General features: G+C 39.9%; 3 protein-coding genes and 1 long non-coding RNA gene across 8 annotated transcripts in view; 2 read left to right on the forward strand and 2 right to left on the reverse strand.

The window, feature by feature from the left end:
• The window catches only part of LOC308097658 (large ribosomal subunit protein mL49-like), a 52,565-nt gene that overhangs the window by 8,698 nt on the left and 24,310 nt on the right, over positions 1 to 19,557 (reverse strand). The gene's annotated exons all lie outside the window — the stretch shown is intronic.
• On the forward strand, positions 2,624 to 6,893 carry LOC308097204 (non-structural maintenance of chromosomes element 3 homolog). Of its 3 annotated transcripts, none has more exons than XM_080444863.1 (11): positions 2,624 to 2,694; positions 2,969 to 3,051; positions 3,336 to 3,458; positions 3,545 to 3,608; positions 3,692 to 3,774; positions 4,165 to 4,259; positions 4,376 to 4,452; positions 4,623 to 4,665; positions 4,901 to 4,963; positions 5,868 to 5,982; positions 6,404 to 6,893. In XM_080444863.1, exons 2-11 carry the CDS (start codon positions 2,986 to 2,988, stop codon positions 6,488 to 6,490), a joined length of 816 nt encoding a protein of 271 aa, XP_080300989.1. In that variant the 5' UTR covers positions 2,624 to 2,694; positions 2,969 to 2,985; the 3' UTR covers positions 6,491 to 6,893. The 3 variants fall into 3 exon arrangements, with proteins under 3 accessions (XP_080300989.1, XP_080300990.1, XP_080300988.1); XM_080444864.1 differs by having other exon boundaries at positions 2,645 to 2,688; XM_080444862.1 differs by lacking the exon at positions 2,624 to 2,694 and having other exon boundaries at positions 2,728 to 3,051.
• On the forward strand, positions 10,081 to 16,398 carry LOC308097195. Its single transcript, XR_013934195.1, has 3 exons — positions 10,081 to 11,113; positions 11,579 to 16,077; positions 16,284 to 16,398. It is a non-coding gene; the product is annotated as an uncharacterized lncRNA (long non-coding RNA).
• Positions 15,202 to 18,183, reverse strand: crebzf (CREB/ATF bZIP transcription factor). 3 transcript variants are annotated; one of them, XR_013934193.1, is made up of 4 exons: positions 18,018 to 18,183; positions 16,262 to 17,090; positions 15,982 to 16,058; positions 15,202 to 15,634 (listed from the first exon to the last, which is right to left on the reverse strand). XR_013934193.1 is itself a non-coding variant. In XM_080444855.1 (2 exons), the coding sequence occupies exon 2, from the start codon at positions 17,038 to 17,040 to the stop codon at positions 16,258 to 16,260; it is 783 nt and encodes a 260-aa protein (XP_080300981.1). In that variant the 5' UTR covers positions 17,041 to 17,090; positions 18,018 to 18,183; the 3' UTR covers positions 15,202 to 16,257. The 3 variants fall into 3 exon arrangements, 1 of the variants encoding a protein (XP_080300981.1); XR_013934194.1 differs by having other exon boundaries at positions 18,012 to 18,183; XM_080444855.1 differs by having other exon boundaries at positions 15,202 to 17,090.

Genomic DNA, 19,557 nt, shown 5'->3' on the forward strand with positions numbered 1-19,557 from the left:
TATAGTAGTTAAATAAATCATGGTTATTCCACCATATATTGATTTCTGAACTCTTCTCAAGATAAAACATTAGTAGTGTGTTGTTTAAATGAATATGAACTTTACTTTATTCAAGGTCTGATACCACTTTTTATTTTGTTATTTTTACCAGTTGACATTTTCTGCAAATAAATGTTCTAAGTGACAATATTTGTATTTGTAATGTCAGTAGTTTATAGTATAACAGAAACATTTTCATTTTACTCAAACGCTACCTATAAATAGGTAAATTAGAGAAACTAATACTTTTTCAGTGGTCTCTTAATTTTTTCCATATCTGGTAGCCTTTTTTGTTGTTTGGACCTCACAGCTTTATAGGCGAGGTATTGTAAGTTATTATCTATTCAAGTCTTATGTTGTTAATTGTATGTTTTTAATTGTGTTCAAATCAAAGCCTATTGTGTGCCTAATCATGTTCATTATGACTTAATAAACATGGCACAGTAGTGTCCATTGCAGTAGCCTATGATGCACAAACTAGTCAGAGATGTATGGGTCTGCCAACTTAACAGTCCCAAATAAATCCTTCACGCCTCCTCCTCACAGATGTTTAAACAACCTTTTTATGTTGAATGACGTCGAGGTGGTCCTAGCTTGTACAGTCAGATCAAAGTCAGAATTCCTCACATTCCCCAGACAGTCCAAGTCTAGGACATTTGTTCTGCATTAACCAGGGGTTTACAGAGGAGGGGGGCAAACAGGCAGCGAACACGCAGATTTAAGTTTTATGATAAAATAGTGCCCCACTGCCCCCTATTGACCACTTTATAGACCATGTCTAATAGACCCCTTAACAGACGACGTTTTGATTGATTGATTGATGTAGTTTATTTAGAAAGACATGAGAATAGTACATGACAGTACATAACAGTACATGGAAGTACAAATTCACAATACAAGGTCTACTAAACTGGAAACCCTCATTAAGCATAACGCTTGTTTAAGATGAGAACCCCATGCACACAAATCATGATGAAATATAAGAGGCAGGCAGATATACACACTACTATACAGAATGTCATACAATCAGCTTTCAGGTTACTGGTATGACGAGAGAAAAAAAATATATAAATATATACAAAAGAGGAAAATGAAGTAGGGGGGGGGGGGGTAGGGGGGGTAGGTTAAGACTTAGACAGGGGCCATTTTCGAATTGCAGCCTCCTGAAGGTGTATCTTTAGGGCAGTTTTGAAAGTGAGTAGGGTTTTACACTCCTTTACTCCTTTTGGTAGGGCATTCCACATTTTTGCTGAATAGCATGAGAACGAGTTCATACCCTTAGTTGAGCCAAATCTGGGTTGAACATGATCAGTGGAGCTGCCTCTGGTGTTATGATCATGGACTTCATTAACATTTTGGAAGTATTTTGACAAATACAGGGGGATCCCAATGTTGTGGTGTATCTTGAAGACCAGGCCCATAGCAAGTTGCTGTACTCTGTCCTCAACCCTAAGCCATCCAATCCTAGCAAAATGAGCAGGGGTTAGATGGGTTCTGTGATTGAGGCCAAGAAGTAGCCTTACAAGTTTGTTTTGGGATGTTTGGAGCCTTGTTTTTAAGGCCTTGGAGGTGTTGTGATACCATGAAGTGCATGCATAATCATAATGACCTTGAATGAGGGCCCCTGCAAGAATCTTCAGAGTATTCTTACTGACTGGTTGCAAGCGACATACTGGTTGCAAATGAAACCCATTCTGTCAGGTCTCGCTAGGGCGCGCAGCACTAGCCAACACACAAGAGGAGGTTGGGGTGCGCACCTCCGAAACAACAGGTTGAGAATTGATTGCATGAAAACCTGTGCGTCCAGTCTCAATGTTGGTTAACAAATAATTGGTCTATTTATAGTGATAAGAGTTTTTTTGTTGCCCTCTCAATTATGACAAGCAGGCCAAATACTGAAAAAAGTCCCCTGAAAATGACAACAGCTAGAGTGATCCACTGACCTCATAACATGTCTCATATTGCTTGATCAAGTCCCATTTGTCTTTATCTATTGCATAAAGTTTGAAAGGCAAAAAATGAAGAGTTACAAGAACACATCATGTTATAGCAACTTGCAGCTCATGGGTTTGGATGCTTAATGTCTTCAAGGTTTTGATGGTGAACCCCACTGAGGCTTTTTAGAGCCAAATCCTGGAGGAAAGATTTTTAAGAGGGGACACTGGCGGTGCACTAGTACTTTTATAACACTGGCCTTATGTAGAAAGTGACCCACTGGGCCACTTATGTTGAAAGTGACTCACAAAATAATGAACATGGAAGATGTTTTAAGAACAGGTGAACTGCATTAAAAAGCGCCTCTGACTAAACATCCCAACTCCATTGGATCCTCAAACTCGTCGTTCAAACCCACTACACATACAAGTCTAAGTCAAACCCCACTTGTTCGGCTTTGCTTTATAGTACAGTAGTCCAGTATGGGACTTTGTTGCCACCATCCAATAATATAGGTTATTGTTTTTATTTAGTTTTTATGTTTTCAGCATAATGTCCTGTTCCACACTTCTGACTCCTGTCCAGGTGGTGGCGGTAACGCACCACTCAAAGCTGGTTTGCCAACTGTAAATAAACTGAAAGAAGAATAAAAAAAAGAGGGAGTTTGTTTTGCGGAAGAGGAAACGTTATTGTGTTCTCCAAACCAGTGAGCAAGTGAGTGTTTAGTCTATTTACTTCTTTAAATGAGGCCCATAGCTGTTTTGTAGTCCGGTTGTGAACTTGTGAATTTCAGTGGATGACACTAGCTACACATCACATCCATGTTAATGTATTATGTGTTTAAGACGGTCTCACGCGCGCAAACGAGTTCATTGATAAAGCATCTCCTCCCTCCTGTCATCCATCCAGCTTCTCAACGCTAAGTTTGAGGGAAATGACTTATTGCTTAACGACTTAACAATCTGAATTACTTTTACAATTCTTTTGTCATCAGATTAAGGGGGGGCCACCATGTCACAGAGGAGGTCGAGGGGACAGAGCCAGCCTCAGAGTCAGGGCAGAGGAAGAGGAAAACGGGTAAGTCAAGATAATGTGGTTACTGTCTGTACTTACAACTTAAGCTAACTTTGTAAATATGCCAAGTTGCCAATGAAGTGACAAGTCTCAACAATACCCACCCCTCCTTTCTCATTCTTATTCTCTGCCAAGGCATTACTGCTCTCCATGCATGGGGGCAAAGCAGAGCCCCAAATGAGCTCAGCAAACATCATTCATTCTTCTACTTGTCATCGCCCATATTGACCGATCACGATCAGGCAGTTGTTATTGCTGATCCCTGGGTTTTGTTTGATGTGTTCTAGAGTGCAGCCCCAGAAACCTTGGTGGGTGAAGGAGAGGATGATGACATGACATTCACTCAGCCGAGTACATCACAAGTCCTGAGAGGACTGGAGAAGCTCACACAGGCCCAGGTTGACCAAAAGGTAATGCACACATGGTGTCCGTGGGGGAAAAAAAGTGAACATACCTTTTTATTTTTTATCACACACATGGTCTTTCTTTCCATCAGACTGCAGAGGTGGTGCAGTACTTCCTGGTGAAGGATCAGAAAAAGCTTCCCATACGTCGATCAGGTATCTCTCTCACACAAACCCCTCAGGTTGAATTTATTTAAGTCTTAATCTGATGCACCGTTCCTCTTCTTTTTCTCTTCTAGACCTTGTGAAACATGTGGTGGTGAAAGAGTACAGAAACGTCTACCCTGAGATCTTGAAGAGAGCATCGCATACCTTTGAGCAGGTGTGTACTGAGCTACAGGTTTCTGGGCTGCCCTGCTTTTTTTGCCCGTTGGTTTCAGTGTAAGGATGTGGTAACAACAACAACAACAACAACAAGCCAGAGAAACACAACTCACAATCTTAATATCAACCAACGTCTAAAATGAATGATTATCATGAAGAGAGACTGCACAAGACATGAATCCGTCTTGGCAGATTCTGTTTAAAAGACAGGACAGAATAACTAGTATAACAGAATAACTCCCTCATGCTGCTCAAGGACAATGAGTTAGATTTTTCTCTCACAGCCAGACTGGGGCTGTACATGTTTTGAACTTCCACCTCACATGCTTTGAATACAAGAATACCGACATGACCTCTGGATTACATCTGTCTATCCCTTACCTTGCAGGTCTTTGGTCTTAAACTGGTTGAAATCGATCCCAAAAATCACATCTACATGCTGATTAATAAGCTCGAGACGGCTGAGGGACCGTCACTGGACACGTGAGTGTCTTGTTTTGTATGAATAATCCCAATCGATGTGTACATGTCAGCTGGAGTAAAGCTGTGTGCATTTATGTTGGTGTTTGAACTAATCTTATTTTCCCTCTTTATTGAAGGCCTACGAGCCCAAAGATGGGTCTGCTCTTTGTGATCCTAAGCGTCATTTTCATGAAAGGAGGAGCAGTCAAAGAATGTATGTGCTAGCTTTCTGGATTCTCACTGTCCGTTCATTTGTCCAAGCCATTACGTTTCTTCACAAAGTTGTTCTGATAACAGGCTTCAGCTAATTAACACATGTTAAGCAGTGGTACATCATGCGACACTAGAAATAACATCTCTGGTCATGGTGTGTGTGTGTTTCAGCTCTGATCTGGAACACACTGAGGAAATTACGTGTTGACCAGGGGTAAGACAAGGATTCTTTCTCAGTTTGTGTGTGTTTTCTTTGTTTGTTCTCAACCATGAATGGCAACGTTTTTTAACTGGGCCTGGGAATAATGCATTTTCTAGTTTTTATTTTTACCTTTTATTTATTTTGATAAGTAGGAAATATAAGGTCATTTACATACATCTGAAATTCAGTGTTTGTGTTAGTTACATATTCAGCATATATATAATGTTTTTGTTGTGATGCTCTCCAGAGAGAAGCATGAAGAGTTTGGTGATGTCAAGAAGGTGGTCACAGATGAATTTGTTCGTCAAAGGTGAGAATCTGCCTCAATTGTTTTCTCTGGCTAAATTTCACTAAGCAATACACTTGATATTATATAGGCTTATACAAAATGAACTGTTGATCTCCTTTTACCTGTTCAAAAAAGCTTCTGTAGCACTTATAGGATAAACGGAGAGAGGAGGGGTAATAATTTTAACATAGCATATAAAGGACATGATAGCAATAACATTTAGGTTATTTCATGTTGGTAACACAGTCAACTTGATAGCTTAGTGGATTCATTTGTTGAATATTGTCGCTGTCGATGGAAACCTTGAATGTCCAAAACCGTTCCTTTTTTTTCTTTTTATTTAAGAAAAGAGCAAAAATAGATAATCTACAAGCTCACAACTGAGCTATTTTAACGACTTTTGTGTGACACTCTTGTATGCTGAAGTAGGACATTAGTTTACAAAAAACATGGAGATTCAAGGTTTCTGCCCAACGGCAACAATAACAACCTTGCCCAACGGCAACAATACGTTTCTATAGGGTATGAGGGTGTGCAATGTATTGTACTGGTGTGTTCAGAGCCAGTTTCTACAGATCATAGTCTCTGGTTTATACCACACCACAGAGCAACAGGAAGAATGCCAGGCCAGTACCTGCACAGTGGCTGCTGGACCGACACTTACCTTCCATACACTATTACTATTGTCCGTTTTATTTAATGTTTTAGTATTATCACAAAATATACCTGCAAAAAGTAAACATTTCAAGAAAGATAAAAAAAAACATCCCAGTGCTATGTATATACAGTATATAGTTCATAGTGTTTGTGCATCTCGTGAGATCTCTTGTTATCCTTTTAATTTTCACAGGCGTTCAGTGTAGCATACCGGTACACTTATTATTCAGCATTATTTATGCATTTGTGTATTTTTGTGCACATCAAGGTACCTGGAATATGTACGAATTCCTCACACAGAGCCAATTGAGCATGAGTTCCACTGGGGTCAACGTGCAGAATTGGAAGTGTCAAAAATCAAAATCCTGGAGTTCATGGGTCAGGTAAGCTGTGTATATCGGTTTGTGCCACGTTGTGTACACAGATGCACCTCCAAAAACTCTCCTCTCCTAGTACTGGACAAGCAAACAATATAGAATCTATACTGTCTGCTCGTCTATTACTAGGTGAGCCAACATCTGTGTATACTACAGATGTTTGCCAGGGAATTCTTTGGGCCGCTGAAACCTTCTATTATTGTACTACTCCGGTGTATTTCTGTCCTTAAATAGTCAAGGTGGCCCCACCACAGTGTCTACAAGAGCTGACTTCCCAAGTAACTCATTTCAAGTGCTGCTGCTACATGGTCTAAAAGCCATCATTAAGGACTCTGTCTACTGCAAATGGAGAAAATGCCAGAGAATGTCATTGAAACAAATAATTTCATTTATTGTGCCTAACCAAAAATGTTCGATTACTTTTTAGATCCATGACCAGGATCCTAAGTGCTGGAGTCAGCCATACAGAGAGGCCACCAGCAACACCCAAGCCAGCACCAGTGGTCAGAGATAATCTCTTTCGTTTGAGAGGGGAACTCCATTACAGATTATTTGTTTTAGGTGGTAGAGGAGAAAAGAGAGAAGCCATGCCTTTTTTTTAAATATATATTTTTTTACAGTGGCCCAGATAAGGGTATAGGATTGCTCCTAAATATATTTCATTAAGATGGTTAATATGTCACTGTGACACATGTCTCACTGTGAGATTCTGTTTTTGTGTGTATGAGATGGTTGGGTTGTCTGCATTGGAACTTTGTAATCTCACTGATCTTGTACTGTACTTTGTTAGACAAGTTAGACACAATGTTATGTAAGGACTACCAGGTAAAAATGTTCACACTTTCCAGGCTATATATTATTCAGCCTTTGTTTAAAATTCATGAGTGGACCTTTAATAAAATGAATTGTTTTTTGTAGACCTTGTTACAGAGGTCCTCTCTGTAGACTCCATTATTTCCTTAGAGGTTCTTTACTGGCAAAGTATATTCGCACAGAACCATGTTGTACACAGTAAAGCATAATATATTGCACAGGATTAGTTAACGACACAAGCAATTGTTATGGTTGACGTGGATACGTTGTGCCGTTTTTGAAAGAAATGTAGTGTACATAAGTAAAGTGGCCAAAATGTAGCAGGGCGGGATCCACAAGTTTCCTAGGGCGTTGTGTGCATCACTTCCTGTCGATTTGATCCCTGATACCTGACCAAGAGGGAAATAGCAAGAGTCGCATTCTCCGGTTTACTTCCCGTTTCTGCGTGACGTAGGTGGACGCCTTTTTAGGAGACCGGAAGCAGCTTGGAGTCTTGATTCCAATGGAAGAGTGAACGTGAACACAGCTTCTGAACCATTCTTTAGCTCCATGGTTACTGAACTAAATATTGGACCCGATCGTCACAAGACACACAATATGTACAAGATTTTCATACTAAAATGGCTTTTTTTGTGACACAAATGAGGAGAAAATCAACTTTGTTATCGACTTTTCTCTATCCCAGCAACACACTCTCGCGAGACTTGGGAAGACATCTGAATTGTATGGGTTTCTTAAAAAGCATCTTTGCCAATAACAGTGCACAAACATGTAAAGCATTTATTTTCTTTAATGAAGAAAATACACAAATACACATCCACATGATGTTGTCAGCCAGGGAGAGGGGAGGGTGGTGGGATGGTAGGGGGAGAAGCAAACCACACCTACTTAGGAGACCATTTGTAGGATTTGTGTACTATTTCGCCTCTAGTGGCTCCAATGGAGATGTGTATCTTGCTATATTAACAATCTTTGTACCTGATCAAATCGACAGGAAGTGATGCCCACAACGCCCTAGGAAACATGTGTATAAGTAATGGCAGCCAACTACGCCACCTAGGGGATTGTGCCCTAGGAAATGGTTTTAGTAATGTAATAAAGTAAACCACCTAAGTACACACCAAAATTCCTCACACAGTTCGTTGTACTTAATTAAATAATTAAGGCAGATGCATGGATTAAGTAAAAAAAAGTACAAAAACGTAATTCATGTGATAGGCCTATATACAAAAGTTAAGAACTGGTCATAACATTTCATAGATGATACACCAACAAGTTAAAATGGTATGACTGGTTCAGCAAGATAAATTGTACCTCTACAGGGCTCGGGCTGAGGGGAGGGGGAACTGACTAACCAGCCCAGGGCAGTGGCATGCCAAGCCACAGAATGCAAAGATGAAAATGGTAAAATAATATAAATGGCACACAAAAAGTAAAGTGGGTACCACCACCACTGGAGCGGGCTTCGCCTAGTCCTGACTTAAACGGAGAGGGAACAATGATTGAGTGAGGACCAGTATAATCATTAGATTAAAATACAATTCTACATCACCAGAGGTAATACAGTGTCTATAGGTGACCGGGGGTTTCAAGCCAAATAATGGGATAACCAAAATAAACCCAAAACGAGGGCTGACGGTCAAGGTGGTGACCACACTACAATATATATAATAAATTAAAGTTGAAGTAACTCAAACTTTTACTTAAGTACAGTATTTGAGTAAATCAAATGTACTTGGTAGTACTTTCCACCACTGCCATTAACATCTTGTTTTACCAGCAGATGGCAATCGAGAGCATGAAACGGACCAGAATTAACAAGGCTCTGAAAATCTGATCTAAAATATTTGTTTTAATATTATGAATTACAGTTTAATTTATAGACAGCTGGTTAAAGAAAAGGCTATTTGTTGAATAGGCAAACCATTTGATTACAAAGCTAGATCATCTCTGCCTCCTGCCTGCTCTCATCCTGAAGTAGAGCAAGGCAGCCCTGTATCAACCCTGTAAAATAACACTGCGACTGCGCAGTGCACACACAAACCATCCCTCTCTCACGCGCACAGCCGCACACAGTTTTTATTCTGAAAAGCTTCTACACAGTGACTCAAGACATGAACTTGTATGACTGTGCCATCAATTATGAAGTGTTGATGTAAAATATTTACCGACCAGTATTCACATTTTCATATACAATCGCAGCACCCCCGGTGTGTAAAGGTCTTCATATTCCAAGAATAGCAGCTGTAGCTTGAAGATCTGATATTTTGGAGTGGTGCCTAGACTTTATGAGTCTCACCCAGGAACACACACTATCCTACTTCTGTTCAACAAGCCTTCTTTACTGGATGCACAGTCACACCCTAACTCTTGACATGATACAAATGGAACTACATGGACCTGAATCAGGCAAGGTTTCTGCCTGATTTGATCACCTTGACTTACATTATCAGATTTTTGATTAGGCAATTATTTTTATCCTTCCGTGTGTTGTCTGTACTGTTGTACCCTACTGGCTCACCTGCCAGTGAGGAGCCTCGACTGGGAGGACATGCTGTTGCACCCTACTGGCTCACCTGCCAGTGAGGAGCCCCCAGCGGGAGGACATAAAACTCCTCCCACCCAACACTCCTTGCTGACAGGCTCCACGCCAAGCCCATAGGAGTGCAGTAACAAATTTCACCCTCCTCAATAAATAAATAAATTGGAAAAAAGGAAAAGCACAAATGTTATAATTTGGCATTTTTATAACCACAGAGCTATCTGGGTGATATTATAATTCTTGATCTTATTAATCTGGTTGGTATTATAATTAAAAGAATATATATTATATTTATAGATATAGAATATTTTCTGAATCAAATGATACCACAACAGAGTTATATCAGTGAAGTTGGAGTACAGTAGTAGACATGTTTATCAGTGGTTCTCAAACTTTTTTCATGCCAAGGACCCCCAAATGAATATGTAGCCTATTTGGCTGCGGGAGGCGGACCCCCATCTGAAAATATTTTATGCCAGGGTCCCGCCATATAAGATTTGTTTTGTTAAAATGTTCAAATATTCAAATTATTTCCCATTTTTTAAAGATATATAAAAAAAAGAACAGATCTACAAGTTCTCCACGATGCTAACATTTTATGTAAACATACAACAGGACAAAGGAGAGACAGTCAGCAGAGCATTGACTTTTTTCAGCCAGCAGGTGTCATGGCAACAACTTGAGAGCACTTCCAGAGGTCTGACCTGGACGTCGTGTACACGTCGTATGGACGGCGTATCGGCGTTGTATAAGATGTCTGGTTGTTTTTGGGGTTTTTCGTGGTTACTGAGGTCTGACCTGGACCACGTATAGACGTCGTATGAACGGCGTGTCGGCGTTGTTGTATGGATGTCTTTTTGATGGTTACAGTGGAACGTCGAATGGACATCCGTTGGCATAAAGTAACTAAGTACATTTACTCAAGTAGGGTCTAAGGGGGTCCTGGACCCCTAGGGGTCCTCATAGTTACTACAGGGGGTCCGCCAAATCTATTCTTAATCTTAGGGCCAAAAAGACGCTGATGGGATTACTGATTACTGGGATTTCAATAAATCAAAGACATGATTGTTATTAACTACCATAAAGAACATAATGTAAAAAATAATTATGTCAACAAGGCAGGGATGTTACCTGGAATTATTATTACAAGGAGTGGAGCAGTCCAAATGTCCCATAGCCTGTATGTCCTGTACGTAGTTGAAAGCGTATGGAGAAAATACGGGGGAAATGGCCACCAATCGGATTAATATGCTTTTTAATATGCTTTTTATTGAACAAATGTTAGCTAATGTCCCAGCCTATATGCCCACAACGTTATACATGCGTTTAATCACGTTTTGATACATTCTGTGGCCATTCAAATGCCTCTTACCTCTTTGTCGTGTTCTCTTGTTGATTCCAATAGAATATCCCAAAACGTATCAAATGAGAAACTGTCAATCAACTGCCCAATGGTATGATATTCTTTGGAGAGTATTTAACTGAGCGAGTTTGCCGATTGGACGAGTGGCGTGTCAATCAATAAACTGACTGCCCAATGGCGTTCCATTATTTTAGAGGAGTGTCCTACAGAGAAGAGGACAGGACAGCTACCCCATTCAAATTACACCATACAATTGTAACTATGATTTACACATGGTGGTACCATACCGTCCCCACTTTCACTACAAATGGAGTCAACATCTTTCCATTATCAGTGCTCAACATAAAGCCTAGATTGGAGTTCATTCTTTATCCGGTACATCCAAATAGACATTTAAGGTTTGTTAAAGACGGGGTGCCGTGATTTTCAGTGACCTTTTCCCCCCGTAAAACATAATCATCAAGTATTATGGTTATACTAGGAGGAAGATTTTTTTTTTTAAATGTGTACAGAAATTGTTAAAATTATGTTTTTATGTGGACACGCCTCCAGTTCATTAAGTATACCTGGTTCTCACCTTAGCACCTCCTCCACCACCTTAGCACCACCCACCTGTCCTAGTCCCTCCTCATGCCCACACCTGTTGTGTTATGATAATGAGGGGGAGGGTAAATTTTTACTATGTCACTAAAGGGCTGTTTTTCTATTGGCACGTTTGACCCTCAAGGTTTCAGCCTCCAGGTAGAAACTCAAAATAGTCAGAGAAGACATAAAACACCATAAAAACACAACCAAGGGGCTTAATGAAGTTCTATCAACCTCATACACATGAAAAACAGAAAAAGTGCAAAACCATGGCACCACCTCTTTAAAGCTATTCTGAGTCTGACAATGATCTGTGTTCAGTAGGTCGGTCTCAAATAAAATCTCTCCAGATTATTTATCAGTTCCAATTCCTGCTCATTTTCATTCCACTTATTTATCCTATACAAGTTCTCTCTTGATTGGATCAAATTAATATCTCAATCTGTTTACTAAAGAGGTGGAGAGACAGGGAGATCCCTGTACTGAACAAACACTTTACAGCAAAAACAGAAAGCAAAAAAAAAAGACCAAATTTCAAATTAATGGAAGTACTTTATCCTCCATTGATTTGAAATTTGTGCTTCTTCCCAATACAATGGAAAATCCACCCTTAAAACAGAATTGCAATAATATCTTCATCATTTGTGACCATATGTAATTTGTCCTAATAGTAGAATCCAGAGAACCTCTAGTTACCCATTAAAGACAGACATATTTATTATCCCTTGTTGACATGTCAATATTCCCCCTACTAACAAGTTATATAAAACTTATATAGAAACCACTGATCTATACTGATGCTTTGGTCAGCACAAATTATTGCAATTAACATGCATTGCACTTTTTCCTAAAGCAACTTCATGAATAGCTATCGTTTACAATCTCAGTTTCAGCCTGGTACTTGCAGACTGACTTTACAAGGTTTGAAAAAGCAATCGTCACTTCATTAAGTCATTCCAGTAAGTACAATGCCTGATTAAGGGATATTTCACTTTCTTTTGTGAGCCCCCCAGACAGTTTTTAAGTTGCTGATTCAGTATTTAGATATTTGATATTAATTTTATCAGACACACCCCCTTCCTATACAAACCCATTAGAACTTTAAACTCCATTTTATGGTTAGATTCACCAAAAACTGAAGTCCTTGGTTCTGGTGACTCATCCTGACCTCCGAAGACGTAAGGAGGCAGTGTTTTTTTATTGCATTTAATTTTTTTCTTTTTCCAAAAGTAATATTAAAAATAAATGAAAAAAGTAATTGAAAAAACACTGTCTCCTCACGTATTAGAAGGACAATATCAGTCACCAGAACCAAGGACGGGTGTTTTCGATGAATCTAACATGGTTAACAGTTTTGAAATTACAATGGGTTTGTATAGGAAGGGGGCTTGTCTGATAAAATGAATATCAAATATCTATAACTGAATCAAGCAACTTAAAAACTGTCTGGGGTGCTCCCAAAAGCCTTAGTAGACGATAAAATGACCCAATTATTTTTATAGTGAAATATCCCTTTAAGAAAAGGTTCTGTGTGTAATTGGGCCTGGGTTTACTAAAGGTGCCATACCATTTCCGGCTCAGTTTCCCATAGCTTTGCTTGAGTGGTGCAGCAGCAGACTTAAAGGGTTAGTTCAGATTTTTTGAGTATTTTCTGTAGGAAATACTTACCATTAATGTAGTGGTCCCGTGGTCAGAGTTATGGTCCGGTTCTGATGAATATGAAGTAGTTCCGGTAGATTAGTAGATTTGGTGGGGGCCGCTCATTAAAAATAAATAAATTTAAAAAACTAGCGTCATTTGTATTGTTGACCCCTCTGTCACATGGTACTACTTTTTGTGTAATATATTTTGTGCGTGAGTAGGCTGCCGCGGTGCAGTGATTCTGGACACAAACATTAGTACCATGTGACAGAGGGGTCGAAATTGAAAGAAACTTGCTCTATATGGTAGAAATAGGTCAACAATACAAATGACGCTAGTTTTTTTTTATGAATTTATTTTTAATGAGCGGCCCCACCAAATCTACCGAACTACTTCATATTTATCAGAACCGGACCATAACTCTGACCACGGGACTCGGGCAATCAATTAATACCTTTGCAAACACAACATTAATGGTAAGTATTTCCTACAGAAAATACTAAAGAAATCTGAACTAACCCTTTAAACTGGAAACACGCATAGCAGCAGATTTAAGCCAGATCAAATAGTAGTATTGCACATTTGACCTCTTGAAGTTAGGCCCGTTAACTATAGCTCCCTTAGTCAGTTAATTTTTATTTTGCAGTTAACTATAGCTCCCTTAGTCAGTTAATTTTTATTTTGCAGTTACAGCGTTTCAAGCTCATGCTCTTCTTCAGACTGGACTGCAGAGTTAAACCAGAAACACACGATACCTTCATATGTTTCCAGCTTAAATCTGCTGCGGCGCCAATCAAGCGAAGCTATGGGAAACTGGGCCGCAACCAGGCAGGCCTGCCACCTTCCGGAAACCCAGGACTGCCTACAGTTATGAACCGAGCCTATTATGCTGACCAAAGCAACAGTAGAGCTCTGTCTTTTGTATAATGGAGTTTAATGGCTTCTTGATTCGAGTTCCACTTCCATATAGTTGCGGCTAGATGGAAAATACATACAATGTATCAATTGTATTGCAGCTCTTCGTTTTTCTGTAGACAATGTTGACGAGGGAACACAATAAGATACAACAGCCTTATCCTTCAATTCTAGACAATGTTGTACGTTTGTTCTCAATGGCTCCTGATTTGTGTCCAGGAAAGCAACAGAGGGGAAATTTGTTTCGTCTCGTCAAATTTAAGCTTGTATATCTGCTATTTTTGAATAGCCAACTGAAAAATCTAAAATGAAAGATGCTTTCCCAGTTTTAATGGGTTAAAACATACAAACACTCCCTGAGTAGTGTCCTTAAAGGAGAATTCCGGACAAATTAAGTGTTATCTTTCATGTCTCGTTACTCACCTAGCGACGTAAAAAGTGGCGTTCTTTTTTTCCATATATTCCCCTGTCGTCATTTTTTAAACCCCCTCCGTTGTCATAATGGGAGCGCGTGGGTTAGTGAAGTTCGTCTATTATAACCGATGCAATGTTATTTTTTTCTCTACTACGATTCATTGTAGAGTCTCATGATAGTCAAACATGCGATAGTCAAACATGCGTGTTTCCAGAATCTGGCAACACGAGTTGCCAGGTTCTGGAAAGAAACAAGCATCCAGTGTTAAATCGTTCGCCATTAACGGCAGGCTCGCAGGAATTTTCAGCGCATGTTTGACTATCATGAGACTCTACAATGAATCGTAGTAGAGAAAAAAATAACATTGCATCGGTTATAATAGACGAACTTCACTAACCCACGCGCTCCCATTATGACAACGGAGGGGGTTTAAAAAATGACGACGGGGGAATATATGGAAAAAAAGAACGCCACTTTTTACGTCGCTAGGTGAGTAACGAGACATGAAAGATAACACTTAATTTGTCCGGAATTCTCCTTTAATGACAAATGTAGCAGCTCCAGACAATTACTTGCAGATAAGCATCTCAGCTTCTGTTTTTTTGGCTATGCAGATATTCGTTTACACAATTGCTGTTTACACTGCAAGGAACATTTAGAATTCCGTTTTGGGGGTGGTAGATTTCACTGAGGGAATGGAGTAACATTTTAATGCTGAAATTCAGAGATGTTTGCCGTTAACCAAAATGGGTTCTCAGAGTGCGTTGCGCATCCACTCAAATGAGGTCTTGGACATTTGTTTTGTGAACCTTTACCAGACTTTACCCAAATGTTCAGGAATAGTTAGATCTTTTACTGCAGATAGCTTGCTGTTTAGAAAGAGAAAAAGAGATGCATTAATATCAACATAGAAAATAGACACATTGTAAATAGTTTAAACTGAAACTGAAGTATAAAGAAAATAAGATTTATTTGTCAAAGCTTTGCCCCAAACCCATGTTCCTCAAACAATGCTTATTCAGATATACACTGATATATACACAGTAACATTCTGTTACACTTATATTGAAAATGGTGTATTGCACCATTGAGACAATGTCATTTTGGAAAAGCTCATTAATTAGATCTTTACATTCCAAAATGTTAGTGTATACAAAACATTAGAATGAGACCATAAAGCCTCATAGTTACTACAACATAATTCAGCAATTGTCTTCACCATTAGTATATTCTGCTGTAGTTATAGTGCTAGGATGTGGTGGTGTGCTGGTAAAAAAAAATTCAATCACTTACACCATTTGTTACCGATACTACCTTTAAAAAAATACCAGGCCACGTTGGCAGCAGCTCGTCGAGCCTCTTCAAGTTCCAACAGCAGAATCCACTTTAGCATAAAGAAAAATAGGTGGCGCTAAATGAAAAGTATTCTGTACAATGGTGCTGGTTCACCAAGAGACCAATTCAAACCAAAACATGATGCCGATATAACATTTTTGACTTAATGGATCACTTTCAATTTCAGTGTTCTAACCAAATTAAACTGCATCAATGATTTCTCACTCTTTGTGAACCTTCACCTCAATCTAAACATTTTTTTTGCTTTTACATTTAGTACACAGACTAAAATCTTAATCACAGGTTAACTGCTATGTGCAAAGCACTTAGAAAATAAGGAGGGGTAACCAAGTACTCTGGCGGGGGAAACAAGATCTTTTCTTGTCTGATCCTTACCATGGAGTCAAGCTGGCAAAGATGTTCTGACAGCCAATTCATCCCGCATGGTAGATCAACCATTACCTAGAAAAAAACTGTCAACAAGGTTTAGCAGTTAACGTGTACTTGAAACTTCATTTTCATGACATTTTCAAACATGCACATTCAGCAGTTTTTAGGTAATGCTGCTCTTGACTAACTCAACAATGTTCATTAATCAATCCCCATTCCTCATTATACTGAGGTATATCAAGTTCAGTGTCAATATCTTAAAACAGATAGAAGTACTTGACCCTACATTTTGAGCGATGTGCTTGAAGCGCTTTCCGCACACTTGGTGCAGAACTCCACTGAGACACGGTTCTTGTCCACGTGCAGACACACGCCAGCGGAGGTCTCCTTCTCCTCCACTTTCACACGTTTCCGGGGCAGAGCGTAGTCGTGGTCATTTGACGTTGGCCCCTGGAAAAGCGAGGAAGATAATTTCATCCCATTCACACCGCTCAGCCTGGACAGGAGCTGGGCTAACATGCTCTCGTTGGCCAGCACGGCCCTCAGGTACCTGGTCTCATCTTCCAACTCTTCCACTCTCTTGCTCAGCTGGGAGTTTTCCTGCTTGAGTGAGTGGTTCTCTGTCGAAAGAAATCCTACGTTCTTCTCCAGGCCGTCAACGTATTCTTTCTTCTTGAGACGATTCATCCTGGCGGCGATGGCATTTTTGTTGTTGTACCCCGATTTGTCTTCTCTGCTGCTCCTGCGCTTCAGATCAGAAGAGATCCTCTCTGGAGATGGTGTTGTTGATGCGTCGATCCCAGAATCACGATCCATGGCACTGTACACTCCCAGTTGTGTCAAACCCATATCAAAGAGCGAGGTGGTTGCATCTCTTTCAAGTGTCCATTCAAAATCTTCAATTCCAAGTAAATCATCTAGCTCTAGCCCAGCTGCGTCGATATCCTCCGTTAGTGAGCTCTCTGATGAACTTGGGGGACTGTCCACCGTTACCACAGCATCTTCAACTTCAAGTGACTGCACCTCAATGTTGTTGATTCCACGGCCTCTTCTTCTGGTGATCATTTTGGCTTGTGAGAAGACAAACTTTACGGATGGTAACTCAAATTTCTTATCTGTGAAAAAAAAACAAGCACATAATTGGCATTAGTAGCATGCTCTAGCAATTTAGGTAAACAAAGGGATGTAAACGTGGCTAGAACCCAAACAGCAGAAAATACCAATCATTACATTAAAACAAAACTATTATTTTAATTCCTTGCCTGACATATACTACACCCATTTTCAACTTATCTTCGTATAATTGGTCCTCACTAATGCTCAAGATAAATTGATCCCATATTATGAGCATTAGTGAGGACCAATTATATGACGATAGGTTGAAAATGGTCGTCCTTTAAGGTTTGCACCATTGTTATGCAAGACTGAACAGCAACATGGCGCGTGTCCCATCAACGTAAATAGAACGTTTCACCACTCCAAGCCTCGAACACACAGGAACAATACTGAGATTTGCCCAAATCTGTTACCCGTTCAGAAAAATAAGGGGGAAATACACATATAAGGGCTAAAATAATACAACTACCCCCGTTAAAATGACTTGTTTAAGTTGCATGTTGCGTTTCCCTCGCTCCATGGTTATGCAGTCGGCAGGCCACGGGCCGCGTTTGCCTGCTTTATACAAAGTTGTACGACGGTGTCGTGCGCCGAAAAAAGGCCAATCTACAAGCTCACGCTGCGTCGTGCATGAGACGCTTTGAGAGCTTTTAGATCGGCTTTTTTCAGCTTGGGCAAGACGTTAGCTTGTTCGCTATATATATATATAAGACAACGCACAACGGTTATAACATTTGATATTACGATTTAAAATGACCAGCAAACAAACAATACTCAAAACACGAACATGTTTAGATTATTTGACCAAACAACTTCTTGGATAGCATAGCTAGGCTAAGCTAAAGTTCCGCGCTCGCAAACTGAACGTACGCATGACGCAGCAATCTATTTATTTGCAACTCGTACACCTTCATTCCAACACTTACCGGTACCTCCTCGTCTAACAATTGTAGCAAAATGTGTATTTAATAAGATTCGGATAAAAAGCACGATATCATTCTTCGAGATGTGGTCAACGTCTTTTCAAATGAAAAAATACCAAAGAGAGGAGAACAACGGCGACTCTAGAGCCCGCTTATCAGACATCCGTAGTACGCACACGCGCAGTGGTGCACAACCAGTGTTGCCAGATTGTGCGAGAGAAATAAGCAACCATGTCTATGAAAACAAGCCCAAAAGAAGCGAAGGCCACATAAGCACTCTAAACTCTTAGCACATAGCTATTTGAAAATATCCAATCTACAAGCTTATAGACCTGCTATTTTCAAAGACATTTTTCAACACAAAATCTTGTATGGGGGTCTCTGGCACAAAATATTGTATTAAACAAAATAATATATCAGAAGTTTTTTTCAGAAATGTTTGAGAACTACTGGTTTAAACAACAATAGTTAACAAACAAGCCCAAATAAGCAACTACACTTTAGAAACAAGCCCAAAAACCGTAACCCACAACAACTACCAATATCTACAAGCAACTTTACTAAAAACAAGCGAAAAGTCGCTTATAATAAGCGGACATGGCAACACTGTGCACGACCTCACTTGCACGCTTCACGCAATATACACCACCACCTACTGGTCTGGAGTACGTAGCCCTATTCAGAGGCTCTGTCCATGCAATCATCCATTCACTTAATAATAAGGCAACTTTGATGTAACTCACCAGTCATCCTTTGCTGTATCAGAATATGAGTGATCAAAAACCAGAACACTTTTATTTCCAGGTATGTTTACGTATACAAGGAATTTGTCTTGGTGAGCTTGGTGAGTTACACTGAAGCAAAATGTATGATTTACTCAAAATATAAAGGTAAGCAACAATATAAAGACAACAAGTTAAGCACAGAAACTATGCAAAATATGTACAATGTACACTGTCTACACTGTATTCTTGACAAATACCTGACAGGTGAAAGCATGGCAACAAAGGTGGTCAAAAGAGTAAACCAGAGAACCAGATTTATGGGCAGAGTTTCCTCTTTATCAACAAGAATGCCCTTAGGACCCTATCAGGGGCCCTGATTCAGCCCCTTTTTGATTATGCTTGCACCTCTTGGTACTCCAACACCTAACGGTGCGTTTTAACAGCGGGCGATCAGGATAGTATTTTCCGGAAGTGCATTATATGTCTATGAGAGCCGGCGACTACTGGCGATAGGGCGAAGTGGGTGGGGGGGCGATGAAAGATGGATTTTCTTTATCTTTTGGACGATGTCGCCCGGGGATCGCCCGAGAGTCGCCCGTTGTTAAAACGTACTGTCAGTGTCACTGAAGACTAAGCTTCAAACCTCCCAAAACAAACTGATTAGACTACTTCTCGGACTGGGACCATGACCCACCTCTCTCCCGCTCATTTTGCCAGCCTAGGCTGGCTCAGGGTAGAAGACAGGGTTAAACAACAAAAAATGGGATTGGTCTTAAAAATTGTAAATGCAAATTTGCCTGAAATGCCCCCTATACCCG

This window comes from Gymnoscopelus braueri (assembly GCF_963280865.1).
Source record: "Gymnoscopelus braueri genome assembly, chromosome: 12".
In the NCBI taxonomy this organism is placed as follows: Eukaryota; Metazoa; Chordata; class Actinopteri; order Myctophiformes; family Myctophidae; genus Gymnoscopelus; species Gymnoscopelus braueri.